Raw genomic sequence first — 18,276 nt, 5'->3', positions numbered from 1 at the left:
TTTCCATGTATTTTTAATGGAAATAGATGCAGACTATTGTACCCATGCTTGCATGTTTTACTAGGATTATTCAAGCCTTCCAACACCATGCTGGTATGCAGACAGTCTCTAAATAAAGATCTATGTGATCTGTAGCCAAAAATGTGATATACTGTATTTCATATCACTTTCATCTTTTGCTGCAGCATATACAGTATGACTTTGTATTTAAATGCATCATCCACACTTATTAACAATAACTCAATTTCTCAGTGAGTTAAAATGCTAAAATTAAAAATGAGATTACCGAGATTATGTTGCAATAAAAGCTGCTTGTTTAAAGTTACGCTGCATGTCTTTAGCAGAGGTGCTATGAATGTTGTGGATGAATGTTGCTGACTCTCTTTGCTGTGATTTTATTCGAAATGAACTGAGTTCATTAATTTAACATCAAAATCCATAAACTTCCAGGTGAAGAGAACCACAAACAAAAATTGTAAACCACAATCACACACATTTAAACAACAGTGCAGACTGACACTTTGTGATGGTGACATTAGGAATTAGAGACTTGTTAAGACCTCCAAAAAATAAGAGTTTTAAATGCTGTCAATGGAGATCCTTACACACTAAGGAAGCGCCTTCGTCAGTTGTACTTCACCCCCCACTACAACTAGCAACAAAGGATCATAAAATAAAATGACATACTAAATGATCAACTGTTGTCACCTGACTTTAATACTCTTGACAGCTATAAAGAAGCTAAAAAACCTGCAGTTTACTTTGAGAGCAAGAGGTCTGTGTGCAGTTGTGCAACCCTAAAAGATAAATGTGGTGCTTAGATGCTCAGTGAAAGGCAGAGAAGAGGATGACAGGATAACTTGCTTGTTTTGGTAGAACATGGTTTCTGTGCAAACTGGTCAAATTTAGACCAAGTTCCTATGTCTCATGCTGTTACGATTAGTATGAGAAGTGTGTTTTTAAAAGACATATTTCTTGTTTGCAAACTGATTTGTTCCCTTGTGCAGCTTGCTGGTTGATTGAACTATCCACTTGATGTTAAATTGGTGTGATTAATTCATGCAGATTAGTGTTGTGATTATAATCCCTCTTTTTTTATTCATGATTCTATTCTTGATCAGTCATATATGTGAGCACTGTGAGATGTGAAGGATAAAACGGAATAAGGAACTAAGCTCCTTCCTCTACACCCTGTTCTGTTTAGTTATTTCCCATCATGACACTGCTGCATAGGCGAACCAGGGTCCTACTCTGTTGATAATTCCGTTTTTTATTTCTCACGAAACTTGTATTTAACAGGAATAATAGAGAGGTCCAGTCCCTTCATTTTGCTATGGGCCCACTTCATCCCACCAGAGATAGTAGATCTTATTACAAAAGTTCAAGGGGTAAATTTTACAGAAAGAGTACATCTTTGACTTCATGATGTAACATCGCAGTACCTTTCTAAGACTCCCAGTTTTTTTTGGTGAATCAGTAAGAGAGCGTGCCTGGAACCTAAAAGCATGTTTCCAAATAATCTACCACAAATTACAGGTTGAGCCTCCGGAACCAAAGCTGGCTTTTAATTTCCCTGCATCCGTAGCCCGTGGTGCTTATTCAGCTTTCAGATTTTTGTTTGTCTGACATGCACCATAAAGGATGACTCAATCAGATTATCTCAGGCAATGATGTAACTAGACCACCAAGTGTGATGGCAACACTGCAGTGTAGCTATGCCTTTGTTTACCAGCTCTCCATGATTAATGGTGGACATTCAGAGCTGGAAATGACAAGAAGAAACAATAAATAGGAAAGATTTGATTTTGTTTTTTTAGAAAACAATCACCTTTATCTTGACATACGAATCGCGGCATGATTTCCTGTTGAGGAAAGCATTGTTGCAGTGTTTGAAGCCTATTACGGTTCAGAGTAGTGTAGGATTTCATATTGTTTCTTTTTGTGAAGAAGCACCCAAGCTCTTAACTTTGACAACTGGGTGACAGAGATGCATACCCTTACAAAAAAATCCCATGAAAATCACAGGTGATCACATAATCCACCAAAAAATCACATGTTTTCACATGTAATCACATGTGGAAATGTGTAATTCACATGTGAATCACATGTGATTTTACCACGAAACGTTCCAAAATCACACGTATTCATGTGCTTTCACATCATTCACATGTAAAAATTTGTGTGAACCATGTGAAAGTCACATGTGATTTTCATGGGATTTTTTTGTAAGGGTACTAATATAAAAAATATCTTTGCCCTAATGATTTCATTACTTAACCTTCCAGTAGGGATTTGAAAGGAATACTGTCTTACCCTAAAATGACATAAAGTGAATGTGGAACTTCAAAGTTGTCCCTGCAGAGGTGAGGAATTTAGTGCACCAGTGAGCTAAAGGTTCAGATTTATGTTTGTTTTTTTTCGTGTGGTGTGGCACAGCCGGATGACTCCCTCTCAAACTGTATGCTGAGATTGTAGTGCAGCCGGTGGAGTAACATTATGGCCTTTATGTCACTTGAGTTCAGTAGAAAAAAAAAAAAAAAACTTGCTTTATAATTCATGCCTGTATAAATCTGGAAAACTGTGAAGTTGACAGTGGAAAAAAAAGAATAAAACATAAGCTTGTTATTTGTCATATGTTCTCAGGCAATTAGAAAACATGAAGGAACACTTGAAAGTAGATGCAACCCCTGTTAGAAAGACACAGGGTTTTTGTCTCAGGGTGTTAGTCTAACAATTATAGTTATAAAATCCACCCTCTTTTCTTTGATACCACTAAACACAATGCAGCATCAGTAGTCGAGTATAAGCCAATTGTACCAAAAATACAAATTTTCTGGGATTTCCTCAAGCCTATCAGGACAAAGCTGTCTACCAAAGCTGAAAACCTGACAGCTGTTAGGAGCGCGGCTACTGTGAAGGAGCTGCAGACATTCATATGTCAGGTGGGAAAACTTCTATTTGTCATGTGCTTCACAAATTTGGTAATGGGAAGTCATTGTTGCAAGGCGATATAAGAATTAATTTTTGCTTTTTGCAATCAGTCATGCAGGAGGTGCTCCGGCCAATTGAGACTAGAGGAAAACATTTTGTACCAGATGTAATTGCTCGGTATTTATTTGCGTGGGTTGAATTAAAATTCACTCCACAAGTTCAGAATTTTTATTTGTAGAAAACATAAAAAAAAAAAAAAAAAAAAAAAAAAAACCAATGTCACTTTTTTTCTGCTTAAAAATGATGCCATACTGCTTGTTTGGAAGATTAAGAATGACCCAGCTCAAGCTATGCAACAACAGTGACACATGGTCCAATTTGTTCTTATTCCAGACTTTTGTCTCTCACTCTTCTTTAACCCAACTGTGGAATGTCACCCTGAAGGTAAATAAATATATCACTGCTATTGAGCAGAGAGTTACAAAACTCAGATCTTTCATTTCTGTTCCATATTTAGATTTCATTCAGCAGCTGTAAATACACACCCACTTGCCAAAGGTTTTGTTGGTGTCTCTGTTTCACGAAGATAATGATAGGTTGAAGAGGTTTTGCTTCTTTCTCAACAACGTTTTGGAGAAACACTTCAGCTGAAAACAGTGTATAGCAGTCTGGGCTTATTAGGAGTAATTTATCCGAGATGGCATTGAAGAAATGCACTTTTTCGCAAAAGTATAAAGTTATTTTTGTGCACACTTAGTGGGATGTTTTTCACTGCAAACAAATAAAAATAGACAAAAGCATAAAAATGAAAGCAAACAAGGGCTGGAAAACATGTGATATGCTGTAATGCTGATTAGTGTTGCCATGACAGTTTCATCAGCTGTAAATAAACAAATACTTAGCAAATCAAGATAGCTAATCTTTTGATTTGGGTTCATTATGAGCACAAATCACAGACAGTGATACTGAGAAAGAAATAAGTTATTTCTATTACAACAACTTTGGTTTAATGAAAAACCTATGTCTGGTTAAAGATACTGTTTTGTAATGAATCAACTTGGTGTTATGGCAATAGAAATAATGAGTCAGGGAATTATAAACACATTGAAAATCAGTAAACAATTAAAAAGACATAGTGCATTTTTTGGAACACGAAGTTCTCCGCATTTTTTCATTAAGTGCATAATTTGTACGCTGTTTGTGTGATAGTGACCTTTAGCATCCCTTCATTTTGCTGTAGCATTTAGAACTAACTTTCTTTACACAGTCTGAAGTGACCCTGCTGTCAAATATTTATTGGTGGAGTTTGTCAAAAAGTAGGTCAGCATTGTGACTAAATTGAATTGATTACGACGTTAATGATAATAAGAATGTTTCAAATGAAAAGTCTCTAGACCAAATTGAAATGAGTTATTTTAAAACGTACTACAATGCGAGTTGTCAAAAACTAAACACTGAATTTAGGGTTTTCAACAATTTCATTTTGTTAATTAATAATGGGACTTTCTCAAATAGCAATATTTTGATGTACAAAATCTATATACAGTAATAATGAAAAGTGCAAATATATTTCAACCAGAAAATAATGCAAATCAAATGTGCACTTCTTGTGCAAAAATAAAAGAATACTGACCCCCACATATTGTCTGCATGATGCAGACAATTATGCAGATTGTCCACATAATCTGTTTTATTAAATTTTAAAACCTACCTTTCTCATTGTTATTGAGATTTTTGATTATTTTATTCCCCAACCCTTGAGACAGTCATCCTAAACCCATCTAGGTGTAAAGTAATGTTTGATATTATAGTTTATTATATACTTGATTTATTTATTTCTTCTCAAAAATAGCTGTTTGGAAGGAGTTTGCAGAGTTAGCCTAAACCTTAAGTCAAAGCACAAGTTTATGTTACATTATATGACGTCATTGATCCCATGTTGAGCCCTGATTATCTGTTGTAAAGCAGTAATTGTGTGGCCTGTCGAACTTGCTTCCAAAATGTGACTCAATACTGTCCTCAAAACACATCCTGTGTACAGCTAGAGCAGCTGTTATCAATATCATTACATAAACAATGCATCACATGACCAGGAGGTGACTTGCAGTGAATATGTTGACAGAGAAATGTCAGTACACTGCTGCTTCTGATCTGTAGCTACATCAAATACATGCATATTGTTATTCTGCATAGTCATAACTCAGAACAGTGCTGTCCAGGAAGATGACAAAAAAATCTTCCTAAACTCTCAGGAAAGGCAGACAGGATGCTCACTGCAATAAAGGGAGGCTTTTATAATTTAATAACACTTATTCATACCCTGTAAGTAATTTCACTTCTTCCTGAACTTATTTGTATTTTGCCACAATTAGTTGCAGCTGTTTAGAAGTGTATCTACCAGTTTTTTTTAGAGTATGCACTTCTTGTTTATTCTTTTTTTGCAAAATAGTTCAAGCTCAGTCAGATTTGACAGAGCATGTCTGTGCATAGCAATTTTCCAGTGTTGCCTTCTCAATTGCGCTTAAACATAGACTTTGACTGGGCTATCATAATGTCTGAGTATTCTTTGATCTGAACCGTTCCATTGTAGCTCCGGTTCTCATCTTTGTCCCACCGAAGGTAAGACTCCATCCCAACTTCAAGTCTAAAAGCTCTGTCCTTATTGGTTTCTTTAACAATTTGCCTGCATTTATCTTTAGCGATTCTTCCATCAAATCTGACCAGCTACTGAAGAAAACCTGCCAATACCATATTTTACCAGGGGTTAGTTTTCCACTACACATAACATTTTGAATTAAATCCAAAACGTTACATGTTGGTTTCTTAAAGATGTGCAGCACTGGAGAGTTCTTCAGGAGGTCTTTTTATGGTCCTGTGGTCAACATGGTTATTATTGTTGCTTCTCCGTTTAATGTTCTCTTTATCTGACCTGTCAGTTTAGATCAGGGGTGGGCGCTCCTGGTCCTCGAGGGCCAGTCTCCTGCAACTTTTAGATGTATCTCTACTTCAACACACTTGAGTCAAATAATGAGGTCATTATCAGGACTCTGGAGAACCTGACTGCACTTGGGAGGTGATTCAGCTGTTGGATTCAGGTGTGTTGGACCAGGGAGACTCTAAGAGTTGCAGGACACCGGCCCTCGAGGACCAGGATTGCCCACCCTTGGTTTAGATGGAGAGCCACGTCTTCACTTGATTTTATTAGTCGCAATCATTCTATCTTTAGATGATGAACTGGTCAGTGTTGTGAGCAATAAAGCTTGTTATATTCTATTGTAATTTAACCCTGTTTTAAACTTCATTACATTTCTTTTCACCTGGTGCTGTTCATTTACTAATGTCCACTATGAAACCTTGGAAGCTTTCACATGGCAAAAGGATTTAGTTAAATCAATCAAGTTTAGTGACCACAAAAGTATTTTTTAAGTGTAACTGGTTAAGCCTGAAGTTATTTAGGGGTATATGTAAATTTCTACATTTTTAAATTTTTTCACAAGAGAACCCCAATACAATAAAGATGTGGTTGTAACGGGGCAAAATGAGAAAACGTTCCAAATACAAGCTATTGTTAGGCACTGTAAATATAAATCTAATCTGTAGAACTTGAAAAAGATCTGAATAAACAAGCAAAAAGAGTGAACTTGTGATATTTGCACTGTAGTTCTTCTGCTCCAATAATAAACCAATGATAAAGTGAGCACAAGATGTGTACTTCTGGACCAGACAGATATAACTTAAAGTGACAAATAAACTGATTTTCTATGCAAATAAAATGCACAATCTGTTGCAATGTTTATAAAATGTCTCACTCTGTATTATGTGGGCGTTTTGTATATTTATGCAATCAAGAGAAAATACCAGGTTTGTGGTTGACTTGAATTAGAGAATGGCAGCTTTCTTCCACATTGCCTTTTTTTCGTAGACACTCAGCAACAAGCCTCAGCAAATATGATTAATTTTTCATACCAAAAATTATATTTCTGTAGCTCAATTAATGTTAAAATGTCTAGAAACTGATAAAACCTCTTTGTGAAGAGTGAAATTTGAGATTAAACTGAAGAGGTGTCGTCTGTAGAAAGAAAGCAAGCTTTTTTTTAGAAATAGGGTTAGGGCTTGAAACTTAAACTGCATTTTATAGTGGGAACTCATTAAAGTAAAAGGCAGAAATCAAATATACAAATTATCAAAGGTTTTTCTATAATCAATTAAATGTGTATTATAGAGGTAAAAAGATAAATTAGATTAGTACAGTGTCACAAACCTTTTTGAGCTGTAAAATATTCAGGTTATTCACTAATAACTATTTAGAAATAATCTTCAAAGCTTCCAAGTTGTGTCCACCTTCACCATTCCTTATTACACTGAATCTTCCAATTGACCGGCTCTAGTGTTATTACAGGATCCAGTTGGATTAACTTGATTTAAAGGAAGAGTGGTGCTCTGATACAAAGTTCTGTTTTTCCAGGCAGGCCTGATCCGCACTGATAATGGCGAGTTTTTCATTGAACCACTTGAGAAAGGCCAACAGGATGTGGAAGTAAAGGGGCGAGTGCACGTGGTCTACCGCAGATCGGCCATCAAGCGGGAGACGGGCCAGCGGAAAGAGGACTTACACAATGAAGGTAGGAGGAGGGAAGGAGTCTTACATCAGTGGAAACAAAAAGCACTGTGTGGGTTTAAGTGTTCTGTGGCTACAAAACGAACAGAATAGCTGCAGCTCAGCTGCATGGTCACTTATAGGTCCTACAAGAAGGATACGCAGAACACATCAAGTAGTTATTTAAAATGATTAAGAAGACATAACCTTTTCTCACTGCTCCACATCAAATCAGAATAAAAATATATTTTTTTATCCAGATTGTATTGACTGAATTATTTATATTGGCTAAATATCAAAATAGTGAAAAGGATCATTTTTAACTTTTTTTCAAATTCTGAAGTTTACATCCATTTTTCAAGTATTAGGTAGAACTCTCTTTCAAACAGTATGACTTGTGTTAAATGCTGAATCCTTCTACCAAGCAGCGTCTCAAAATAGTTTGCTGCAATTTTGGCCCATTGCTTCTGACAGTCACATTTATTGAACCTTCTTGCTGGAAGGTGAAGCTCAACGCTCACCAGCTTCACTGTTACTGCCAGAGAAAAGGCTTCAGTCAGATGCTGCCACTATAATGTTTCACCATTGGGATGGTGTGTTCAGCATGATGCGCATATGGGACAAGAAGTTACATTTTGGTCTCATTTGGCTAGAACACATTCTTCTACTTCTGGCAAACTGCAAACAGTCCTGCAGTTTTCTTTCAAAATGGATTCTTAATGATCACTTTTCCATTGTGTCCAGATTAGGCTGTCACTAAATCCCTGGTCACATTTAATTCGTTAAAGTTTGTGAATATAACAAAACAAAATTTGGTAAAGATGGAGAGCTGTGAATACTTTTGCATATTGTGGTAGGTGGAGTTGATTTGATCATACAAAAAAGGAGAGATGTTTAACCTTTATGGTATGAATAAACTTTTCCATTTGTCCATGTTCCACTTTGATCTCAGTATGTGGTAGTCTTTACTTGCAAATTTACTACTTTCATCTGGGAAATTATAAGTGTTCGCCCAAAAATATACCTCAGACGTTCCAAAACAGGCAAACCAGACGGTCAGGCTGAGCCAGACATCAACACAGGGGTCAGAGAGAAGCAAACACTGAGCTTTATACTGAAGACATCTTTTGTAAAAACATTCTTATATGCATGAACATGTTTTAAATCCGATACCAAAGCAACAGCAACAATTATGCACTCAAGTCAAGTGTAAATTTGTCTCTCCCTCCAAGCGCTGTCTTCCGAGAAAAATCCAAGCCTTAAGATTTTCAAAAACCTGGCAAGGTGGCATGTTTTACAATGGAAAGAAGTTAAAAGCTCAAAAGAACAAAACAGAGCAATTATGCTGTAATATGTTGCAACTCCCTCATTACTGGTTAAGTTCAGTACTTTGCTGTTATGACAACTGTGCCCCAAATTAGACATCTTGTGGCAGAGTGCAATGTTTGGAACTGAATAGATGGCTGATAGGCTTCAGTAGAAATTACTGTTAGCTTCTCAAACCTTTAGTGCTTCCTTTAACTTGACAAAAAAAAAAAAAATTTGAAAAATTTCTCAGCACAAAACCTACAGAAAACACACATTCTAGAATATCATACATAATTAAAGGTAAAGGGGCTGTAGTTTGCAAATTAAATCCCATCTTGCACATATTAAAGGTTACTCCAACTCTGCAGCTTTAAGGTATCTCTCTGGGTCTCTATTAGGCCCAGCAGTGGAAGCACTGTTCACAAAACCAGCTGGTATGATGAGGAATGCTGTGCTCTAATGGCACAATGGGAGACTCAGGAGCGCAGTGGAGCCAAGAAAAGGGGGTGAACTTTCATTGACTGTCCATCAATTTCTTCTCCTTTAACAATTGATTCAGCATCTGCTGGAAAAGTCACTATTTTTACAACCTATTTTCTGCTGCTTCAGCCATGATTGTTTTACCATCTAATCATACAGCTGACTGGCTCTAATATAAGCTCTGGCTCTGATATACATGCAATAATTACAATTTCCAGTAAGTTATTTAGTTTCAGGTAATCTCCAAACAACATATTTTGTTTGCTTTGATGTACAATGTGATTTTTAGCATATACATTTTGCTATCACATGGTGTTACTCACCTGTGAATTTTCCACACAGGACAGCTTGTGTGGATGGATTGGAGGCTAATATCTGTTTTGCATAAGATTCTACACAACTTGTCACTTCAAAGGGTCTGAAATAAAGAGCATATAGACAAGGAGGATTTTCAAGGTCTGCTTATTGGTTTTGTTGTATCCTCCTCATGTCTCTGCAGTGGCAGATGTTGGCATCGCAGACCTTCCTGCAGCTCTGGATTTGGTTGAACATAAACTCTCCGAGTCCGAGCGCAAGAAGAGGCACGTGAAAAAAGACGACTACAACATCGAGGTTCTGCTGGCTGTGGATGACTCAGTGATCCGTTTCCATGGCAAGGAGCACGTGCAGAATTACGTTCTCACCCTAATGAACATTGTAAGTTCTGAGAAGTGTGAAAGACTCACCTCTCTGTATTACTGCAGCCCTGAAATAAAGTATTGTCCAAGCACTTGCCTAAAAAACATCAAGTAATTGGCAATTGTAGTCTGTCTCTGCGTTACTTAAACTCTATATATTCCATATGGAAGTGAAAGTATGACTTTCTCAGAGAATGTTAGTAAAGAAACAGAAAAAGAGACATTTAAAGCAGAGTTAGGTAATAAAACAATTTCCCAAGCTTTGAACATCTCAGAAAATATTTCATTGCATTACCACACATCTGCAGCACATAACCTCAGCACATAGATCCCCAAGGCTCGGTACTGGGATCTCATCTCTTTACTATATGCACACACCACTTGAGTGACACAAGTCATCTGATCTCCTGGCTTCTCATACCATGCTAGGCTGATTACACCTGTCATTCATGCTGGGATCATGTTAGCATTGTTTTTCTTCGTCAGGGACAGGACAGCAAAAAAATTAGAATTAATTTTGTCTTTACTTGTGTATTCGACCAAACAGTGACCTTGTTGTCAGAAATATTCTAGATATAAAAGTGTGCTGTTTCTTAATTTTTTTGGTCTCTAAAACCACGTGTCTGCTATAAAATATTGCTGAATGTGTTTATATTGACATCAAGCTCTGCCACATTTTCCTTCGCAGCTGACAGATTACCGATGAGAGACAGGGCCAAAACGAGAAACTCTCTGAGAAACTCTTAGCTTGTTCCTTACAGGTTCCACCAGCTCCTACCACCATAATCTTCTTACTGAGCATAAATCCCCCCCAAGTCAGATTTTCACAGGGAGCTGGTTTCACTCTGTAACAGTTACCATTTGGACCATGCATGGCAGTCTGATTAGCTGCATTAGAGCACTTAGAAAGTTGAGTGGGAGCAGTACGGAGCAGCCATGGAAAGTGGTGCCAGACGTTTGTTTGAACTGCCAAAGCTCTTCTTACATAGAATGATGTGTTTATTTAATTAGGAATTTATACCTAAAGTCTGGTGCCAAATGTCTTTAACAGAGCAAAATGTCTGACTTTTACTGAGCTTGATTGTGCTGAGTAGCAGCTCTGACTCATACACACTGGGAATCTGTCAGACCTTGGTGTCTAATGCACTCTGATGACTTAATAGCATTGGAAAAGGCTATCTGGAGGAGTACATTTGAAGTAATCTTGTTTAAAATTGACTGGAGTGTCACAGTAGATAAAATCAGGTAATTAAAAGGTGTTTGAATATATCTCCCATTATATTGGACTTTTATTTATTTATTTTTTTACTTAAAAAATGGTGCAGTTTAAAGAATAGAAGGTAAGAACCCTTCAGCTCTGCTTGTAAGCCACGGGTTTGCTGTGTCTGAAAGAGCTCTGCCCGCTCAAATCCCTCCGAATCCCTGCTCCAGAGCTGCAGAATGTGTAGTACCACCTGGAGAAACTCTCCCCGAGGGATTGATTACTGAACATCCTGTCTACACAATGCCAAGGTGACTAGTGAGGTCTCTGTTGCACAATGGTTGTGTTGTTTGACCACTGCAGACCACGTTTTGTCCATGTCAGTCCAAAACCATACACAAGCCAGAAACACCTAGTGCCTGTAGAGCACAGCTGCTAGGCTCATTTTCCCCCACAACAGCTCCATTTCAGTCCTTCTTGTGTGTGTAGGTGTGTTTGTGAATGCTCCTCCTGGATTTGTAATTATCTCAGTGTGCACGGACCTGGCCCGTCCCTCAGCTGGACTCGCTGGAAAGTTAAGAATGCAACCACCCGAATCTCTCAGTTGAAAGAAAAACTCCACAAATGCTTACAAATTCTGTGACAAAACTTTTTTGTAGCTATTTTTTTAAGCTTTCTTCGATTTTTACTGATCCAATATAAACACATGGATATAAGTCAATGTAGGCTTTCCTAGGGATTTTGAGTAGAAAATTTGTGCAACTTGGGGTCACTCACAGGTTCCTGATTTGTGAACTGAAGTTTGTTTCTGTAAGTGGGATATTTACTTAAATAGACTTGAGTGCAACCTGCATCCCAGAGTAAATTTGGATTCAGACCAAAGAAAGTTTTTCTTCTTAGGTGGCAAAGTTTTTCTTTTTTTTTTTTGTTCAGTTATCATTTCCATGGAAAGAGCTAGTTCTTCTACCAAATACCATTATTAGTCAGAGGTAGCACAGAGGAAAGTAGTTTGTCAGTTTTGTTACAATTTCCTTGAGGACCATGGTTTTTTTTAATCTTCATATTGTGAGGAGACTGGAGAAAGGAAACTTACAAGTTAGGAATTCTCCATGGTGTGCTTTGAGGAAAAACAAAACAAAATCTTGTAGAAACTTTAAATGGAATTAGACAATAGCATGGCAAATAATTAAAAAATAAAATAAAAACTTAAAACTGACTCTTTAAGGGATTATTAATATTTATCAGATCATAGCTCCTCTGAAAGATGCACTTCAGGGAAAGGAGTCATGATGATGGGCTTATTGCAAACAGAAGCAAATCTGGGGTTACATGAGAACTGTGACATGCCAGAAAACCACTGAAAAATAGAATCAATTTTTTAAACCATGTTTTTTGTTTGTTTGTTTTACTTCAGAGATGTCTTTTCAGTTTCAAAAATATCAACAGTCACTATTTACCCAAAATAACTATCACACAGGAACAGTGATGACAGCCACAGTCATATACCTCTCACTTTTTAGAAATGTTTGGACACCACCTATATCTGTAAGAACTTAATTTTGATTAGGCCTTAAGCTGGTCAGGAAAAAAGAAAGCCCCTGTAGGTGAGCGGTAAAAGCACAAGAGTATTATTGCAATGTTCTCATTTATAAATGCAAAATAAAAATATTAATTGCACTGAGTGTAGATAATTTTATTTATTTTAAAACAATAAAATGAGTTAGTCACATTAGTATAAAGCACATTATACTTGCCAAAGAAAGCTGCGGTAAAACAGCCTGCTTTTATATAAGTAGGTTGTTTTTATGACAGCTGATTTGCTTTAGCGTTAATGAAATCATTAGACTACACCTCAGGGCCCAATGACCCTAATTAACCACACAACCTTTTCCAGCCAAGGGCTCTGCAATATTGAAAGACCAACCCTGACAACACCATGGGGATCCAAGCATTGTGAAATAATGTTTTTGCTCTGCAACACATCAAAAATTAAACAACTTTCAACAAAGCACTTCATACTGCAACAAAATGAAAGGTAAAATTTTATTATTTCTAAACAACATGGCTGACTTAGACCAACATAAATGCATTAACCCGTGCTAAATGGATGGGTTTAGCATGGGTTAAATGTCTTCACTGGTGAAAGAAAATCTGTTGTCTTGAGTATACTAGAGCATCGTTCATAAACTTTGTGTCAAAAGATAAGAAATCTTCTCTAATGTATGTATACACTTTTACTTGCAGAATGAGCGTCTTATAATCTATTTTTCAAATATGTCGATAAAGAGAAAGCAGGATGTGTGAGAGCTCAATACAAAATAGAAGACTGCAACTTTGCCCACTGATGCAAAACATTTTTATTCATCTTTAACTTTGCATCCACTTCTTTTTAAAATGATATCACATAAGCATAAAAATAATCAATTATCTCAACTGGTTTAACAGTTGTTCAACATTAAAGCTTTCACTTTCAAAACTCTAGATTTGGCCACAGATGCTTAAGAAAAGAAAATAACTGTTGATGACAAAGAACTAATTTTTGCTATTCAATGTTTTAATAAGTTTGTCATATTATTGCTTTTCACTGGTTAGGTCCGGATTTTAGCTACATGTTACTTTAGTTGCAAAAGTATTCAGACCTGTAAAGCATTTTGAATTTTACTCAGAACAAAAAACTAAATGTATTTAACTGAGATTTTATGTAATAAACTACGTCTCAGGAAAAAAAGATGTAGTCTTGGTAAAGGAAAGTGATTCATTTAGTAAAAAAACCAGGTATTTTTTTCTCTTTTATGTTTCATCTCCCCTTTTTAAAACTGTATTTTGCTGCAAGTCTTTTGAGGCCTTTTTCCATAAGCTTTGCAGCTCCTCCAGAGTTACCTTGGATGTCTTGACTCTTTCCCTGATTAATGCACTCCATACATGACCTTCATGGAAACAAAAAAGACTGGAAACCAAGCATAAAAATGGAACAAATTGACAGAATATTAAGCAGATAAATTAGGCAGGGAATGACAGAAACTGAGAGACTTAAGTTCTGGGAAGTTTGATCAGTGAACAAGAAACAGGTGGTTTATTAGTAATGGGGAAGGCAAACTAGGCAGACTGAGGGAAGGAGAATAATTAACTCAAGGGAAGCTGAAGCAGGACTAATAGGATCAAAAAAATAAAAGGAAAAATACCTGAGAGTGTCTTAAGAGAAATTAATAGAAGTGGCTACATGCAAATGCAATCTCAAATTGTGTTGCAAACCTACGCGTAACTTGCATACTTTTTTCCAACTTTTTACTCCAGCTGGAGTAAGAATGCAGCTGATCTGTGATTACTTCACATTTTTGAATTCTAGAAGACATAAATAAAAACTAATATATACATAAATACAAAAATCTCTCGACTAGCATACGTGTGAGGCTTATAACTCACCCAGTCAGAATTAATGAAGTTTTCCTTTTCTTTTATGTCTAGAAGAATTTATAAATACGAAGTTATCACAGCAGGCGCCCTGTTTACTTCGACTGCTGTTTCTTCAAAGTACATTTCATCAAACCAATTGGTTCTATGGGGCTCCAAATGAGGGCTGACATGTAGAAATATTTTTTATGAATATGAATTACATTCTATGGGACATTTGGCTTAGAATTTGAATGAGATTGTAGTAGAGCATGCAGTTATATCAACCTCTTAAAACTTGAAATACTCACTATTTGTTAGATATGGATATTAGCATCATAGTCCACTTTGTTGAGCAGTGACAGAACCTCTTTCTTTCCTTTCAGGTTGATGAGATCTACCATGATGAGTCGTTAGGAACCAATATCAACATTGTGCTCGTCCGCATGATAATGGTGGGGTACAGACAGGTGAGTTATGTCATACACTGTTGACATTTTAATATAGAGAAGTACAAGAATTCTTGAAATTTTTAAGTATTGTCTTCAACTACCTTTGACTTAGAGAATAGCACTATGGAGTAAAAGTTGTGTCATAGAACTAGTAAAAAGATGCATACAAATTTAAACTAATTAGTTTTAAAATAAGGTATGGTATTCTCAGATCAAATTATTTTCTATAGATTAGTGAAAGTCTCCTTTTGCCTTCTTCTGATGGTCAAACTTTGAAAATCCCCTTTTACATCCAAAACTTGATACTTGTTTTGTGTACAATATAACAAGGTCTGTTGTTTCTTTCTTGTATGGAAGTGTAACTTTTAAAGTAATTTAAATTAGCTTTATTTTTCATTTTATGTCAGCAAACGACTAAATTAAATCTTGCTGTCTCAAGACTAAAGATGTATTTGCAGTCATTTATTTACGTCCAGGAAGTCAACATCAATGTGATTTAACACAGGTTCTAAAGAAAACACATTAAATACACCCCTACAATCTGAGAGGTCTATTTAAGATGAAAAACTTCCTGTTTTTCTTTCTATATCTATTTCTATGCTGCAATGTTCCTGCTGCTTGGCTGAATGCTGCCTACATATTTTACCTGGTACACCCCACACCTATTTTCAGATAATTGCATTCTGTTTTAGCATTTTTGTCACAATCATAATTATGTTTTTCAATGTGTTTTAAAGTAGAGCTACCACAGAAAGAATAGAAATGAGAAAAAATACATATGTTGGTCACCTGCCCTACTGCTTTGCTTTATGATTGGTTTTTAAACTTGGAAAGTTGCAAATATCAGTGCACATTGTCTCCAGACATAGCATGTTCTGTTTAAGTCGTGTCTGACTGAAATTTCTTTCTTTAATATGTTTGCTGTGTTCCCTGCATGGCTACTGACTCACTTTATTGAGGAATTTGTATGACATAACTAGTACTAGCTGTCTTCCTCTCACCAAGGCTGTGGATTCCTGCAGCTCCTCCAGAATTGTTGTTGAAAATTTGATTGCTTCTCTGTTTATTAACCAGCTGGTCAAAATAGGTTTGTGTCCCTGTCTGGATAGGTTTTCAGGTATGCCACATTTTTTATTTATTTATTTTTAGTATTTTGGATCATGAACAAATATAGAAAAGGTAAAGGATGTACATTTACAGGACATTGCACTTCCTGTAATTGTTTAAGATAGACTTAGTGTCTACTCAGAAATAACATGTCAGTTCAGCTAAAAGAAAAAAAAAAGTGATACAAGAACTGGTTATATCACAGGTGTCAAACTCCAGTCCTCAAGGGCCGCTGTCCTGCAAGTTTTTAGTTGTGCCACAGGTACAAAATGCTGGAATGAACTGGCTTAATTAGCTCCTCCTTGTGTAGATAAGTTCTCCAGAGCCTTAATGACCTAATTATTCCATCCAGGTGTGGTGCAGCAGAGGCACATCTAAAAGTTGCAGGACAGCAGCCCTTGAGGACTGGAGTTTGACACCACTGGGTTAGATCATTAGTAGATTTTATTGTTTCATGCACAGAAAAACACCTGCAGGGAGTTTTTCACTTTAGAGTGCTGTATTACATTTAATTGAAACAAACTTGCATGTAACAAAACCACATCTCGCATTATAGAAATATTATAATAGTACACTGCATATTAAGACCCCCTTGTTTCAAATGCAGCACCTTCGTGTGAAGAGATTTGCAGATAGACGGGGCTTGAATTGAAAACTTATACAGATTATTATTGTAATATAAGCAAATTGGCAGAGTAATGTCAAAGTAAGAAAAATAAGTACCAAGATGCCAATATATCCATACTGGAATCTTGTTTGCTGGTACTAGATTAAAAGATATTGGTCATTGACTAATTTATTGAATTTTCCTCACGACAGATACAAATGAGTCATTTTCTACGTAAGCATTTCCGTCTGTAATCCAAAACCTTTATTTCCTCATAATTAGCTGATGTTGACTCCCGCCTTTAGCGCAAATAAGTTGGATGTGTCAACATTCCTTCTTTCAACTGAGATTTAGGAAATATCAAGTTATGATTTCACTTCCTAGCCTCATATGCTCCGTTTCTGATCCAAGCTGAGCAGATTTTATTACATAAATGAGAAGGAGAAAACCTGGCTTCTTGCTCACATTTCAGCACAGACCGTTTTCACCTTGACATTATTTACTTGCATGTCAGAAGTCTAAGAAAAAGCTCATGCATATGATTTGCTCATAAAGATTCCAGGTTATTTCTAGCTCAAAAATCCATCCATCTGTCGGTTCATCCACACAATTGCTTTGCAAAAGGGAAGTGGAAGAAAATGAGATATGGTTTTTAATCATTTTTACAAAAAACATAACTTGAAAGTTTGTCATCTATTTTTATTTACCTAACCTTAGTCAACACTTTATAGAGGCGCCTTACCATCTCCCTATGGGCTACATACTTTTTTTCATCTGGAGACTAAAATCTTTGCTCATTTTTGCTTTAAAAAAGCTCAGTCTGATTGGAGTCTCTTAATAACAACTATCAAGTATTATCACGTATTTTCAATATGTGAAAATATGCGAACCAATTGAAATACTGTTTTAATTTCATCTCCAAATAATCACTCTACATTATATTTATGTCTATATAATTGAATATTGCCTGCATCTTTAAGTCTTTGAGAGTATTTTGAATAAAGTTTTCTTCTGTAAAAGTATTTGGTGGTAAACAAGCTGAGATTTCCCCTGGCTGTGAAGGTGTTTCCTCTCTTTAATGCTCTGCAAGTTAACAATGAGATGTCAGTTAGTCTTATTTAACCTGCTGAGCAGAGGAACCCCTGCTGAGGGAATTCAAAAGAAGAACTAATACAATTTCTAATCCCATCCTTTTTCTCTCTTTGTCATTCTACAGTCTATAAGCCTGATTGAGCGTGGTAACCCCTCCCGTAGCCTAGAGCAGGTGTGCCGATGGGCCAACACTCAGCAGCGCCGTGACCCTGAGCACGCCGAGTACCACGACCACGCCATCTTCCTCACAAGGCAAGATTTTGGTCCCGCAGGTATGCAAGGTACTGTATTTTTCTCGATCGAGGACTGTGCAGACTGAGTGCTGATATCTGCTTCAATTCACAAAAAAAGGGGTTGGCTTCCTTCATGTCTTGCCCAGGTAAGGTCAATGGAAACTCTCATGTGGATTTATCTCATAAAGAAATCTGCCAATG

General features: G+C 36.5%; 1 protein-coding gene across 2 annotated transcripts in view; it reads left to right on the top strand.

The window, feature by feature from the left end:
* Positions 1–18,276, top strand: part of LOC122823229 (A disintegrin and metalloproteinase with thrombospondin motifs 14) — a 48,336-nt gene that overhangs the window by 9,228 nt on the left and 20,832 nt on the right. The window contains exons 3-6 of one of the 2 annotated variants that reach the window (XM_044102639.1): positions 7,397–7,553; positions 9,816–10,012; positions 14,971–15,054; positions 17,967–18,123. In XM_044102639.1, coding sequence (XP_043958574.1) covers positions 7,397–7,553; positions 9,816–10,012; positions 14,971–15,054; positions 17,967–18,123 — 595 coding nt within the window. The remainder of the gene's footprint in view (positions 1–7,396; positions 7,554–9,815; positions 10,013–14,970; positions 15,055–17,966; positions 18,124–18,276) is intronic. The other variant, XM_044102638.1, reaches the window with a different exon arrangement.

This window comes from Gambusia affinis, linkage group LG20 (assembly GCF_019740435.1).
Source record: "Gambusia affinis linkage group LG20, SWU_Gaff_1.0, whole genome shotgun sequence".
NCBI classification, from domain to species: Eukaryota; Metazoa; Chordata; class Actinopteri; order Cyprinodontiformes; family Poeciliidae; genus Gambusia; species Gambusia affinis.
The sequence above is the reverse complement of the archived record's forward strand: the minus strand, read 5'-3'. Positions and strand labels throughout refer to the sequence as shown.